Here is a 15,064-nt window from a genome sequence, read left to right on the forward strand (position 1 = left end):
TCCTTTAAAGTTGGAGGCAACCATTCAGCATACATAAGCAGCCGTACCACGAGAAACCATCACGTGGCATGCAAAAAGTTAGAAGAAGGAATTCATACAGATATGATAAAAGGGGCACTTATCTTTTACCTGGAGGCTAAATGTGGTGGAAGGTTCCTCACCAACAAAGGCGCGTTGTTTTGTCTTAACAAAAGCAACATTTGAATCCCCAAATTTCAGTAGCTATTCAAGTCAGGGTTTGATTTGAGAACGTTTGAGTGGAATAAAAAAAAAAAAAAAGAGTATTTTAAAATGACCAAATCTGCTATGTCCTTTTCTTCTTAAGTATATTCCAAAAGAGCTGGCAATACCAGGTAAATTCACAGTGAAAATAATTGCTGCTGTTTCTTTGTATCAGTTCCACTAATGACTGGGCAGCCAAACCTTGCCATAGGCAGATAAAATCCTTACTGGGAAAATTCCCTGGGAGCTTGCCTGACTGTGGTCTGCTTCCCTGGGTCCTAATTTACCAGCAGCTAGTAAAGGAGCAAAATTAAGGACTGATGTGGCCAACTGTCTGAAAAAAACAGTGGCAGTCGTTTTCAGTTACACCGAAGCAGCAATCTGGTACCCAGCTTTCTTTATCATCAGGTACCGGGAATAAAAACAGGCACGTGGGAAAGATGTCAATTCCCATTGGCCTGTGAATTTGGGGGTGCTGGGTTTTGATATTTCCCCAGATCACAAGTGACACTGACATTTTGGGAGGAGGAAGATGTTGAGAAAAGTAGCATGTGGTTCTGGGAACAGAGGGAGGAAGGAGCAGGGGATGCAGCTGAGGATGGCATTGCTCTTGGGCTGGAGGCAGAGGAAGGGATAGGAAAGCTCGGGAAGCAGAAAGGTGCAGCATGTGCTGAAGAACAGAAAAAGCAGAGTGACCAAGCTAGGAAGGGTGATGCCATGAGATGATGCCGTGGTCAGATTTGAGGATCTGAGCTGAAATGTCTCTATGTGATGAGCAAAATGGCCTTTGTCGTGTGGCAGTGATCATTTTTAAGTATGTGAATTTCAACTGTGTTTTTTCCTGCATGTGATTTTTACACAATCCACTCTGAAATGCTGTATTTGGTCATTTTTTTAAAACCCGGCTGACATTCCTCACACCACTGTTTTTATTCCCTTCCTCCAATTAAAAGATATCATGAAAAAGTGCTGTGGAAACAGAGCTTTTTCACTGAATGTAGTGATAATGACTAGTTCATGTCATGACATCACTGGTGAAGCACTCTTCTTATTTTCTCACAGGAGTTAGCATTCTGCATATCACTTTTGGCATTTCTTATCATACTACATCATCTTTGGAATCTGATTCAATACATGATTTGTACTTTCATGGGTAGGAAATATTTCATTTTACCATTAACTAACAGTTCAAATGCTGTCTCTGGTGATGTTCCTACATGGTTTTAAAGGATTTTTCCCCTTTCTTCCCATCCAAAAACATCATGCTAGTTCACAGTACAAGCTGCTTAAAACATTTCTTCCTTGCACCTTCAAAACGCCACCCTTCAGCTTACTCCTGCATGGTTAAACTTTTCATGTCCCTAGTTCAAAATGAAAAGAGACATTTACTCCCTCAGATATATGGGCTTATATTTCAGTTGCTGTTCAGATGACCAGCAGGATGGAGAACCTGTGGGTTGACAGGAGATGTGAAGAGCCTCGAGCTTGTTCAGTCCAACAAATGAGGGAGGAAGATCTGGAGAGTAACGGATGTCATCAGAGGGGTAAACATGAGGAATAAAAGTCCACTGAATAATCCTGCTGCCAGGATTCCCACCGTGAGCAAACCCCTAATGCTTTCTCAGGGGCATGGCTCACGCCCTGCTCCCCAGAGGTCCCCATGGGTCCCCTCCAGAGAGCAGGGCTCGAGCAATCCCCCCCTGAGGGAGCACCACCATGGAGAAAGTCCCCTCACATCCTAGTCCACACAGCACACCCCACACATTGGTGACTCCTCTTCAGGTCCCTTTTCTACCAAAAGGCATCCAAGGCCGTCTCTCTCACATTCCCAGTGAGTGTGGAGTACCAAATATGGCCCTGAAATGCTTCCCCATGTAGCTGGGGGAGGGATCCCAGCCCTTTAGACACCCAAGGCTGTGTGTGCACTTTTAAATATCTGTGCTTAAAAAATGTTTTTCTGTAGGCAAAGGCTTTTTTTTCCTTAGGTCACTGTAATTAAGAGCTGAAATATCTACAAGACCAAGGACTAAGAACTTCACTACCCAGTGAAGTTGTCCTGAATGCAAATACTATAAATTAAACCTTAAGTATTCCATAGCGTCTCTTCTGGAGTAGCTCCTTTTTGGTAGACACTGTCCATGATTTAGTTCTTCCAGCTCCAAATTCACACCGCTCTTAAGACATATGTGTATATTCCATTTCCAAAGTGATATGGCTGACCTGTAGAGAATTCTGTGTTACCACTGGGACATTTAATCTTATTTACTGAAGACCAAAGACCTCTGACACAAAACAACTGCAGTTACCTTTGGGTGTTCTTTCTAATGACAGAAGAATTCCATTTTGGTCTATTCTTCAACACAAAAATGCTTGTTTTTCCCTACTCACTTTCTGTACTGCACTCTAAGCACTGTCCAACATTATATGGTGCATCTATGAAAAACGATAAATTATTATTCATCTTTTATGTGCAAAAATTCCAGCACTATGACTGAAGTATATCTCTCCATAAAAAAAAAAGGGAGAGGGGAGAATCTATCACCTATGCTTTAGCTGCATAATTTATGCAAAAAGATGCACTGTCTGGTGGTAATTTGGATTTGAAAAGCATTGGACACCATGAAACTCAATTAAATTTATGGATCATAGTTTAATTTTCATTTATTTGTGTTTGTTTTTGAAAATTTGTTGTATTACTACCAGAGGACATAAAGCTTGTTTGTACTCCTGGGCAATCAGGCATGTGAATAGCATTATGCTCTTTTTTCTCTCTTTTTCTTTTTTAATTCAAAATACCTTTTGAAATTAAAAATAGACAAATGCAGAAAGCTCTCATTTCTACCACTTGAGACCTCTTTCTCTGTGGTCTCTAGTGACAGCTTTATGATTTATTTTATCATGAAATAGAAAGGAGGTGAGGGAGAAAGGCATTTTGGTCTCAGACTCTATTTGCATAAAAATTATTTTCTTCTCCATGTGTAGTGAGGTGGCTGTTTAGACAGTTTATGTGTCTTTATCTTTCATGTGAGATATCAGGTCACTGCCCTCTTTTCTTTTTGTGTGATAAGCCCCTGAAAGCCAAATCACAAAATTACTTTAAATAACTGTAATAATAGATTATAATAGTAATATAAATCTGCATGACTGTCATCATAAAAGCAGCATATAATTTATTTTCAGGCTATTTTAATAGAATGTGTTGATAGGGATTTCCTTGGTTTTCAGGAGCAAAAAGAGGTCAGTTCCACCTATTAATCCCCAATATTTACTTTATTTAAAGGCCGCTTGACTCTAAGAAATTGTATCAATGCCTCAAGAAACTTCCTCCAGAGTGCAGGAGGGTGTAGCAGCAGAGCTATGGCAACAGGAGGTGCAGCCCATGGGTGTACAGATTGCTTGGTCTCAGAAGGGAGGGCAGGAGATTATTCAGCACGAACAAAATAGGAAACTCCACACTAGAGAGCCGCATCCCACTTGAGGGAGTGCCTAAGTCAGAAGTACAGTCACCGCAGGCTGCTTCGGCGTCTGATGGAGGACAAGAGGCATCTCCAGTGAGAGATTCTGTTCACCAGCTGCTGCTGGTTCACACTTGGCTCCTCTTCACATGCACCTGCTGAGTGTAAGGTGACATCACTCTTAACCGAGGTGCCTCTGCTCAGTGTCTAAAGTTGGGGGGGGATCTTTTGAAGTGAATGTGAGCCTCTGCGGATGACAACCGGGAGCAAATGATTAAAACACAGGGTGCAGGAATAGCATCAATGAGCTGCCTTGCCACCATGGGGAGTAATGTATTAGTGGAGGGTGACATACACATTAACAAGCAGCCCTTTCCAGTACATGGGAGAAGCAGATCTTGGAGTCCAAAATAAAAACTTAGAGACCTTAGAGACAGGCTGTGTGATGAGTTACAGAAGGAGGCGAAGCAAACCTTCGCCAAGTCTTAAGTTGCCTTGTTGTGTTCAGTCTCGGAAGACAGCCTAAGTGAGCTAGGAAGAAGAATACATATTTTGTGCATTAGACTTCAGAAACTCATTCACCCGTTTGGCATTTCAGGACTCAAGCATGCGGTTTTGTCTCTTTATGTGTGGAGGATGCTACCAAGGCATATAGGTGTGGAGCTTTAGCATATGAAGAATGGTGTGTATCTTTGTAAATGCTCGTGGCATCTAACTGTTGGACTGGCACACCTGAACAGATATGTGGCCCTTCAGTCTCTTGGAAATCTGACTTCTAAATATGCATTGAGTCATCCTTAGTAGCAAGATCAGTTTTCAGGAGCGCTGAACATCTATCTGTCACTTCTAACAGTGCAAATGCTCAATACTCCCAGCTATCAAGCCAGGTATGTAAGCCCTTCTTGCTGTCCAGCTTTAAGCAGCCAAGCATGAAAAGCTGGCCCCAAGTTCTGCCTTTTAATTCCCTTGTGCAGACCTCTGATAACTAGAGACAGCCATGCACATCAAGAACAGTAAAACCGCTTTCCCGGAATGTGTAGTCCTTAAAAATGTCTTCACATTCAGAACCACTCTATCCCTCAGTTTGTAATAGAGGAATCCCAAAAATCAGCAGTGATGAGTATTTTATAATAAAACCCTCTTGTGTTGTCACTGGAAGAAGGCAGATCACAAAATACCTTACATCTGCTCAAATTATTTCAGTCTGGTTAAAATACAGAGGGCAATGGATGCATGAGGAAAAGTTTGTTCATTTCTTTCCCCTAGTCAGGTTTTTGTAGGCAACATCTCTCATGCAGTGACACCATATATATTAGTGAGAGCTTATGAAAGTCTTGTATTCACCTGGGTCTCTGGCTATCCAGTTTATTCCATCTAAGATGAAGTACTGGACCCTATATTCTGCTGCTCAAATTCCATCAGAGAAGCAGCTGTCTGTGGCTCCGGAGGACTCAGGCACATACATGTAGTTTGAAAGGAAATGCAAGTTAATCATCCACAAACAGTATTCTGACCTAATTTCCCATTGCTGCCAGTAAGTACAGTGCTTTAATTCTATGAGGATGTAAAATATAATCAGGACGAAGCTGTCTGGGAGGACAACTAATAATGGAGTGGCCTATGTTAATCTTGTTTCATTAGTTTTAAAATTTTCTATTACTTGCTTGCAACCTTATGCCATCTGCCAAATTACCACAGGGACAGTCCTCTCTGTATTCAGGCACTGTAGTTCTCTTTGCCCTGCTGCTGAATACTTCAATTTCAGCTGGTGATCCTTCAAATATTTTACCACAAGACAGACTTAAATCACATGTCAGAGAGGTCAGTACTTAGCTATTGGTTGTCATGTCAATATGCAGACAACCTGGGCAAAATAAGATCATTTAAAACCAAAATAAGCCCAAGAGAGATCACGCTGCGCTTGTTGCCCATGTACCTCTGCTTTTCCATCACTCTGTAAAAGGTATGGTCCCACATTTTAGCGCAGTGCTACTCTGGAATGATTGCACGAGCGTGGCAGTGGTACACAAATAATAATTTCCTTTATCTTCTCCAAATTGGAAACTCAGTCTTGCCAATCTGATCAGGTAAGGAAGCTAAGTCCCTCTCTTCAAGCCAACTGCTCCAAGAGAGGGGATTGCTTGCTTGAGAGAAGGCTGTCTTGCAAGGCTGAATCTTGCAGGAATGATGCTAAGCAAGGGTCTCCTTCCCCTCTGGCCCACCCGACACAGCCTTCCCACACTTTGTCCCTAGAGCAGGACAAGAAGTTTGTTAGTGTCAGCATCAGGTGCAGCAGAGGTAGCTCTCTCCCAGGAATCCAGCTGCTGCTCTGAAGGCTCTCTGCTCCCTGCAACAACTGTGTTTACTGCTAAGGACAGATCTGGGAATGCAGAGAGCAAAAGTCGACTTGATATTTATCATCTACATCCAAATATACTTGTACAATATCTTTCCTTAGGTAGAAAACTGGGTGGGTTTATTTATGTTCAGATAAAAAAATCTGCAAATTTTGATTGAATGAAAAATAGGTCGTCTATCTTCCGTGAAGTTGAGCCTTTTGTAGGAGACCCATGAATCAGATATTATACAAGCTCAAATTAGATTCTGTTTGAAGCTTCTTCCTAAACATCTCTTAAATTTCACTTGGGGAAAAAAAACCCAAAACTGTTCAGCCTGTAGCTGAAATACAGGGCAAGAGCTAGATGCAGGAATCCCAGTTAACAGTCCAAAAATTCTGCCTTTGCTTCTCTGTAATTTGACTGAGTGAGCTGGGTCTCAGTTACAGCAGCCAGGTCTGAGGCCACTCAGTCTGATGGTTAGTTGGTGGCAAATTCTGCCTGTAAATTTCCATTTTTCATCTTGACTTTGTGCTTCAGGTGAGATTTTTTTTCCACCTCAGTTTAGCAAATACATGCAGAGAAAATCAGGAAAGTCTGGATTGTTCCTCTTTTAACACCTCTCTCTACCCTGCTTCTGAGAATTATCTGAGTGATTCAGAGGCAGAAGAGACAAGTCGTGAGGGCAATGCATTAAGACGGGCTTTCAGACAATAGTTCCTCATAATTAATATGAGTGGCAAATACTTCACCTGAAGTTTTACCTTGAATAGTCTGCTCTGTGATTTGTCTGGTGAGTCATAGATACCATCTGATTTATGTATATTTCATTTTTTTCAGTTCATTACTATCAAAAGGGCCTCCACAATAACAGTGTGGACAAAATTATTTCTCCTGTTCAAATTAATACAAAACCAGGCTCACCTAGACATTGTCTTTCTGCAACTAGCTCATATAAATACTGAATCCTATCTCCACTCGACCTCCTTCTCCAAGCATCACTTGTTCTGCTCGTTGTTAAGGTGTTCAGAAAGGAAAACAGAGTGTAAACAAAAAATATTTCTTAATCATGGATGAACTGTTGCTGTTTTACATCACATTACAGCATATTTATGTCACAACAACACAAGCCATCTGTTTGTGAAATACTTGGTTAGTTGTCATCCTACTGCCTTGAGACAGTTCAGGCTTTCAGTGCAGCTGTACACTCATCTGTGGAAAGCAGTGCTTGTAATCCTGTAATCATTAGAGATGGATCAATATCTAAATACCAGTCTATCTGATTGAAATCCCACTGGCAGTAATTAGTAAACTGGGACTGAGTCCTTTGAATATTGTATCATGCCACTTCTAGGCTTTCCTGACTTGTGACCAGGCAAGGGGCTGGACTGCAGCACCCTACAGTGTTTGGTGCCCGCCTACCTGGTGTTTGAAATGGAGATACAGGTTGGGGGGCTGTGTGTACAGCCAAAACGAAACAGAAAAAAAGGAGAGAGACATATCAAACAGCATTGATTCAGTCTTAGATCCCTTCTTAGTTGATATGTATTCCTAACGTCTTTACAATAAGCTCCAGGTCACTGAGTAAGAGATGAATGACCAGTTGAGAAAACCTGTTATCCGAGGCTACTGGCCAATGGAGATAGATAGGTGCCGTGATGTTCAAACCATGGTGCAGATAACCAAAATAGATGTCACACCTTTGAGCAGAGAATGAGGATCTCACACTCCTGGAGAATAAGTGATCTGAATTTCTCACTGCTCTTTTTAATTTAGAGAGCACCCTATAAAACCTGCCTGAGTCTATCTCAACCACTGAAGGTGGTGATTGAAATACAGACCCAGTCTGTTAGAGCACTCCTGGCTCAGCACTTCTGCATGCAGAAGTGGCTATTTTTCGTGATGAAACACTTTCTGTATGACTTGCTCTATTACAAAATGCCTTACTGAGGAAAGGTAGCTGTTGTTTCCCCCGTCAGTGCTGGTGAGCCTTTTCAACATCTGGCACCGGATTAATTTTTTAAAACACATTCATTTTTATATTTATGCACAATTTCATAATTTAATTTTATAAAATAAATAGATTCCGTTTTTTAAAAAATGTAATTGGTGCCCACCCAGATACAGGTCAGTTCCAAGTTTGTCTCTGGGGAAAGTTGCCCGTGATCTGTGCTCTGTATTCTGTAAAAACCTGGTCAATAACTATGATTGAATCAGAGATTTTAAGAGCAGTATTTGTCAGAGCTTTCTTGGACTTCACCTGGGAACAGTGCAAGATGGGCAGAAGGAAGCTGGCGCATCAGCTGGCCAAGTGCTGTGCAAGCAAACCAGCATTGCTAACGGGTGAGCAGAGATTACAATGTGAGACGTGCTACAACAGGTCTCTGTCCAGGAAGTCACAGTGCTGCTCACTGAGCAAGGTATTATTGTTGGAGAAGAGTCATTGCTTGGCTACCAGCTGCAGTTGCTGTGGTTGTATTAAGGAGAAGACTCAGGCAACTGAAGACATGGAAAAATGAGCACACAAAGGAAAAGGGGCAGCAGCAACAGGTGAGGAGGGAAAAAATGTTTTAACTGTGCCCAAGACTTTCTATTTTCTGTTACGTGGTGGCTTTAAAGAATGGCAACCTGTTGCTTTAGCTGACATTCCAGCTTTTCTTCCTGGATGTCCATCAGTGTGTTTTTGTCTCTCAGAGAAGGTGTGCTGTGTCCACAGCTCACATATCCCACCCCCTCATAATTACAACAGCCCAGATAAGTCAGTCACTCACAATGTGAGCAGTGCTCCAACTTCCAAAGCATGGCATGTGTCTACACACCTCGCAGCTATGCTGGCTCCGTTATCTGATCCTGTGAATGGAGCTCTGGGGTGAGTCACAGTCTGAACCAGCACTCTGTCTCATTCATTGGATTTACAAAAATACCATTTGCAGAGGAAGAAAAAGCTTTCATTTACAACACTCCATATTACTCAAAAGAAAGACTATATGACAGTGACAAACGTGACGTTAAACCATTACTAGGTTTGCTCCTTCTCTCTGAAAGCTAATAGTGAAGTTTCTCTGACATGGACTGGATGGGTTACTGCCACAGAGAAGTTCTTGGAAGGCCTTTACTTCACAGTTAACATGTTGATTTGAAGTCATATCTACTTGTCTGATGAAGCAGAAGCAGGGGGAAGAGGGGAGAACTGGTAGCCATGAGTAGCTTTCTGGCACCAGTGGCCAGTGCATACCACTTACTCCTACAGCCTCTCAAGATAATCCTTGCTTTGCTAGACAGTTCTCCAGCAGGGATGGAAGGGAGCAGAAGTGATAGATGGCTTATTAATCAGGAGGTTCTCAAAAACTTTACATTGAGAGGAATGAATAATGATGTGTGGATAGATCCAGGAAAGACTGTTCTGATCATGCAGCCTTAACATTCATGTGTTTGTAAGACTCTGCTCTTGGGTTTCCTTCATTTTCCTGGACAGTGGCAGGACTAGGTTTTATGCAAATATGTAGTTAATCACTCTTAACAAAAAGTAATGACGATGAGGTGCAGCAATGGGTGAAATATTAAACAAGTGTCTTCTTTCTGACTTTTTTGTTTTAGTCATGGAAAAGATAGGTGACATAAATAAGGGAATTGTATTTCTTTTGTCCCAAGTAACAGAAGAAAGCTGCCCTCTCACACCATTCTCTAAAACTGTTTCCACCACTGGTTCAAGTGTCTGGACCTTTGGATCCCATGGGAGATGTGCAGATCCTATACCAAAATAAGCTAGCTGGGCTGTTATCTTCTGCAATATATTTGGTCTCTTTAAGGTCATTATGTAAGAGACATTGCATTAGACATTAACCACATAATGTTAGTTGTAATATAATGAAAATCTATTGAAGAAAGGCATTTCCTCCCAATGGACTTCTAAAATTCATTACTGACCACTATTAAGCAAGTGACATATCTAGTACTGTGACTGATGGAGCTTGTCTGTGCATATTATTTTGTCTGCCACCGTATGTATTTCTGTGGCAGGTAATTGTAGCAATTATTTCAGAGAATATTCTGTTGGTTCCTGCTAATAAAAAGAAAAGATCCATACAAAATAAGCAGCCTCTTAGCTTGAAACAATATTGTTGTGATATATGTGGCAGCTGCCAGGTGTTATGCTGAAGGAGTTAGACTGCATAAAAATATGAAAACAAAATGCTTGAACTAAAGTTTGAACTACTTAAAAATAACCTGTTGTTCTCCGTTTGTTTCCGCTGCCTGGAAGTGTTGAGTGCCAGAAGTGTAACACTTGACATTTGAGGCAGACAAACATAGCCTACAGATTCTGTGATGGCTTTGCGATCAGCTAGCATTTTTTAATCATGCCTGTTCTTGTAAACACTGGGAGTTGTTTCTAAACAAGCCAGCTAAAATACGGGAATTAACTTTAATTTCTCACCCATTTTCCGAGGCTACAGGAACCATAGAAGCAAGAGGCTTGTATTTTCACTGCTTCTCTCTCCAAGACCCACATTTTCTAACAAATTCACACTCTTGCTCTCCTGCTGGATCAAGAGGAGGCAACGAAGGCATTGGGTAGCTCACATGCCTCTAAGGGTGTAGATCCATTTTTTTCTCTGGCAGCGAACGTGATTTAGGAGTTTCTTGCCAAATGGCCCTGCTTCTTATTCCTGCACAGATGCCACCACTCACATGGCATTTGTGCTGAGGCAGCTGTTTTTTGTGCTGTGTTGGAATCAAATGATTCAAATGGTCCAGGTTTAAAAATATATTCCTTCACCTCAAAAGCAACAAAAAATTGATGTCATTCCAGTGACATTCCCATTCTTAGCACAGCCCTGCAAACAGCTGCAGCAATGCAAATGGACAGTGAACTATGGAGGCAAAGTGGGAAGAGGTGGATGGGAAGCCAAGGGACAGGACCTGTTTTGATCAGCATTTTTGCTCCAGAAAACATTCATATAGCTGCACAGGAGGGCTATTTGTGCATCCAGGTGCATAGTTGTAAGAAATAACCCCCTTTCCTAGGGCATATTGACTTCTTACAAATGACATGCATTCTTTTCTCACTTATTTCACTGTAAATCTACAACTTTCTCATTAATTCAGTCAAAACCGAGACCATGATTCCACAAGATGGTAAATACAGTTTTGGAGAATTCAACACTAGGTCAGGAATAACATACTCATGTGACACGAAGTGTTCAACTACTACAAATTCACTAGGTAGAACCATATTTGTTCAAAAAATGTGAGAAGGTCGTTTTTGCTTTGCCAACAAAGGCATAATCCAGTCTCCTGCAGCCAGCATAGAACCAGCAACCATTTTTGTTTTCTGATTAATTACGAAAAATTGTGATCGTTTAGTCATGCTCATTCTGGATAAAATATACTGGTGGGTGATCTACAGCCCTGGAGGAAACAACCATTTCAGCCCTCATTTCTCTTATTTCTCACATCTCCTTGCAAGCTGGTGGGATATAACCTCTGAGAGGGCCATTATAATAATGGTTTCTCCAGATCCTACCTTATGAGAAGTCACCAAAAATAAGCAAAAATTCACCAAAACAAAAACCAAACTGAAGAAGACTATGAAGACCCTTCCACCCCCACTTCCTAAATTTAAGAGTTACTGATCTTGTAAAAAGTAATAGTGCAGTCAAAGTTCTCAATTCCTATCAAGCAGTTTTCTGATATCCTGAAGTATTTGGCTGGAATCTTTCTTGTGTAATTACTTAAAAGCCAGATTTAGTCTAACCCAGTCACCAAGAGTGTCTCTAGAGGCAGTAGAGAGAAGGAGGTACCTCTGGAGGGGAATCCACCCTATGGACACTTCTTTTAGGACAGGACAAATCACCCTCTCGTGATGCCTTTCCCTTATCACTCCCATTAGAGGGGATGAATGCAGTTTGCTTGAGCGGATATCTCATTTCTGGATGACTGAGGTTTGGTAACATGGATCCCAGTCTTCATACCTAAAGGCTATGGAGATTTAGTGCTGGTAAAGCAGAAAACTGTGTGTAGACTTCATTGTGTTTCAAATATCTAGAAGGCCTAGACTACCTATTTTTCCCCAGCATAAACAGGATAACTGCTGGGCCCTAATAAATGAAAATGTTATGACAAAGCCATCCCACTCAACCCTTTCCTCCTCTCCACATCCTTTACAAGAACCTTATACAGATTTAAGTAGTGCTCTGCTTAAGGAAGCAAATGCTGAAAAATGCTGAATACCTGCAACTTTGATACAACTCATCTGGTTAAACAGTGAGATCTTTATACTGTTTATTCATGCAAATTCTAGTGTGCCAGATGCTGAGGAGGGCTGAATGGCTTCTCAGTGGGAGTTGTGGTTGCTCAGCACCTCCAAAGAATTGGCATGTAAACTTCAGCCTGGGCTTTGCTTATGGGAGAAACAAATCCAACCATCAGTCATGCAGGGTGTGCTTCCCTCCCTGCTTCATGAGCTGGCGTGGAGAAAATTCCTGGTGCTTATTGAAAGCATCGTTTGATGTCATTTGACACCACAGGGGAAAATATAAATCAAAGTGTAAGTATTCAGCACTCTCTCAGCATTGGCCTAATGTGATTAATGCAATCTGAGGTAAACACTTTAGTTACTCCTTATTACTGTTAGGGACCCAAATCAAGGGTTGGGACTTGTTATTCTAGGTAATGTGAAAAAACAAGCCCTACCCATGAGATCTCCAAGACTAAGATAAAGCTTGGGTAGAAGCTTGACAACAGTTACCTAATAGCAACAGACAGACACAATGAACTGTTGAATCTGAAACATCTGAAAGGCATGTGGCAAGGGCTGTGCCGTGCTCAGCAGAAAGCTTTTCTCTGGCAGTGGAATAGGGCTGTGATAACAGGGACAGCAAGGTGATCTGGGATGAGGTTGCAAGGACCTATAGAAGGGTCGGATGACCAAATCCCATTGACACTGAGAAAACCTGCTTCTGCTTTCTACCATTCACAATCACCTCCTGGTTCGAAAAAGTTGTTTTCTGTAAAAGTCTATAGCTGAAATCTTTGTCTCAGACAATGCCAGCACACTGTGTAACTCTGAGTTGTGTGGGCTGCCATTTGAGGGGGAAAATGGACTTAATAACGTGGACAGAGTTGCTCCTCGCACCTTTTGATGGTCTCTTGCCTCACATGAGGATAGTGTACCCCAGTCACTGTATGGCTCAGAGCACAAATACTGAAGTGTCACAGGTGTGAAAACACAAGTCTAACAGCCAAGGAATGGCCCTATTGTCAGTTGTGTGCTTGCTTCACTCCTGGCTGGGTGTGATGGCAAATGATTGCTCTTGGAAAGGCACATTGAGGTGTTGCAGACTGGCAGCCTGCTGAGCCCAGTGAGGTGTAGGGAGTAAGTGCTTCATCCAGCCAAACCCAGTGGGAATATGCTGGAGCTCTGACATTGTTTTGCTGACACAGGAAGATGAGATCACAGCAGAATATGAAGGAGTTAACGCATTATGAAATACAGTTTTGGCAGTGATGCATACAAAGATTGTTTTGTTTGAAATGCAGTACCAGCAGTGTTGGTTAACAAGGTAATGCACTCACCTTGCCAGTCTAAGTTATTAGATTGTGCTTTTTTCCTTCTGACACGTTAGTTCCAAATCCTATGAAACAAGCTACTTAACTTTAAGCCCATAGATACTTCTTTGCTTCAAAGTTAACCTTAGTTTAATGCGTATTTCCAGATAGCGGCTGGTTGGAACAGCAAGTGCAAGCTCTAAAGGAAGCCCGCCTTGCACAGGAAGAGAAATGACAAGGTGACAGCGTGGTTTTTCAGTAAAAAAGAATAAAAATGCAGGAAATGATTTTTTTAAACCTCTTGCCAGTCCTATACCTTTGCAGAGTGCGGAGAAGTGAGGAGGGTTGTCCCATGCCAGCTTACACACACTGCTGAGGGCTTGGTGCATGAAATTGCACAGCCCTTTCAAAATTACTTTTAGCTAGTCCAGGCACTCCAGGCATTCTTCCAAAAACAAAAGGCAAAATTTTCAACATCATAGAGGACTAATAAACCACCTACACTCCTGCATCCACCGAGATCAAGAGAGCGCAGAATCCCTTGCAACTCAGAAAGTCTAGCCATGTATTTACTGCTGATACCTGACTTCTGTAATTGCGTTGAAAATTTTGCGTTCAGCACTTTCCAGGGCTGAGAGGCAGATCTTCTATAATCGGGATTCAATTAGCTATCTGCCTTTTCAGTAGAAGATCTAGCCCCACGGGCCCAATTCTTTACAATACTTTTGCATAAGCCTGGGAGACTACCCTTCTCACCAGCATTGCTGAAAATGGACTTTTGTATTCAAGTAGGCAGCTGTTTCTCCCAGATTTTTCACCATGCTTGTGCTCTCATTAAAGTACATGATAATGTTAGCAAGCAAAAGCTATATTCTTCTGCAAGATCCTTGTCCATAGGAATACTTTCTGAGCCCTGTATTTTGCAGTGAGTAGCAGTGAGTGCCTTGCTTTGGAAATATGAATCTAAGTCAAAATTAGTCCACATTTCAAATATTAAAGCAGATTCTCAGACAGTATTTCATCAGAACAAGTAGGGCTATTCCAGTCTAGAGCAACTGAGGATTTGGGTCTAAAAAAGGAGCTGTGAACTCTAATTAGATATAAATAAAGAAATAGGGAGCTACTTTTTTTTCATACCTCCATGCTGTCTTTCCTGTTGGTGTCATGACACTTGAACAGGTAGTAACTGGAATGAAGCCCAGTAGCCAATTTATACTTAACATACCATTAGTTCTTACTAATTCCTGTGGTACACTTCAACATTAAGCACTTACAAAAATGCTTAGGAAAATCACCCATCCCGTGCTTCAGTTTCTCACAAGCATCTCTGCTTCATTGCTTGTTGCTGGATATGTCTGTTAGCATCACTGCTTTGGTAACTTTCCGTTTTAGGACAGTATTATAAATGATTTAGATGTGTTAAAATTCAGAGGACACTGCTCTGTCATTTCCCCTCTATCAAGTAATATCTTGACACCAAATTGTTCTCCTGAGATCACACTG

General features: G+C 41.6%; 1 protein-coding gene across 5 annotated transcripts in view; it reads left to right on the top strand.

Moving 5' to 3' along the window:
• TRIM55 (tripartite motif containing 55) overlaps window positions 1-15,064 on the top strand; it is a 40,723-nt gene that overhangs the window by 21,937 nt on the left and 3,722 nt on the right. Inside the window, exons 10-12 of one of the 5 annotated variants that reach the window (XM_068396266.1) lie at window positions 1,285-1,375; window positions 1,641-1,766; window positions 13,729-13,800. The exons of 1 other annotated variant lie outside the window; for it this stretch is intronic. In XM_068396266.1, coding sequence (XP_068252367.1) covers window positions 1,285-1,375; window positions 1,641-1,766; window positions 13,729-13,796 — 285 coding nt within the window. In that variant the 3' untranslated portion in view covers window positions 13,797-13,800. The remainder of the gene's footprint in view (window positions 1-1,284; window positions 1,376-1,640; window positions 1,767-13,728; window positions 13,801-15,064) is intronic. 3 more of the 5 variants (XM_068396267.1, XM_068396269.1, XM_068396270.1) reach the window with 3 other exon arrangements.

Source organism: Nyctibius grandis, chromosome 3 (assembly GCF_013368605.1).
Source record: "Nyctibius grandis isolate bNycGra1 chromosome 3, bNycGra1.pri, whole genome shotgun sequence".
Taxonomy (NCBI): domain Eukaryota; kingdom Metazoa; phylum Chordata; class Aves; order Nyctibiiformes; family Nyctibiidae; genus Nyctibius; species Nyctibius grandis.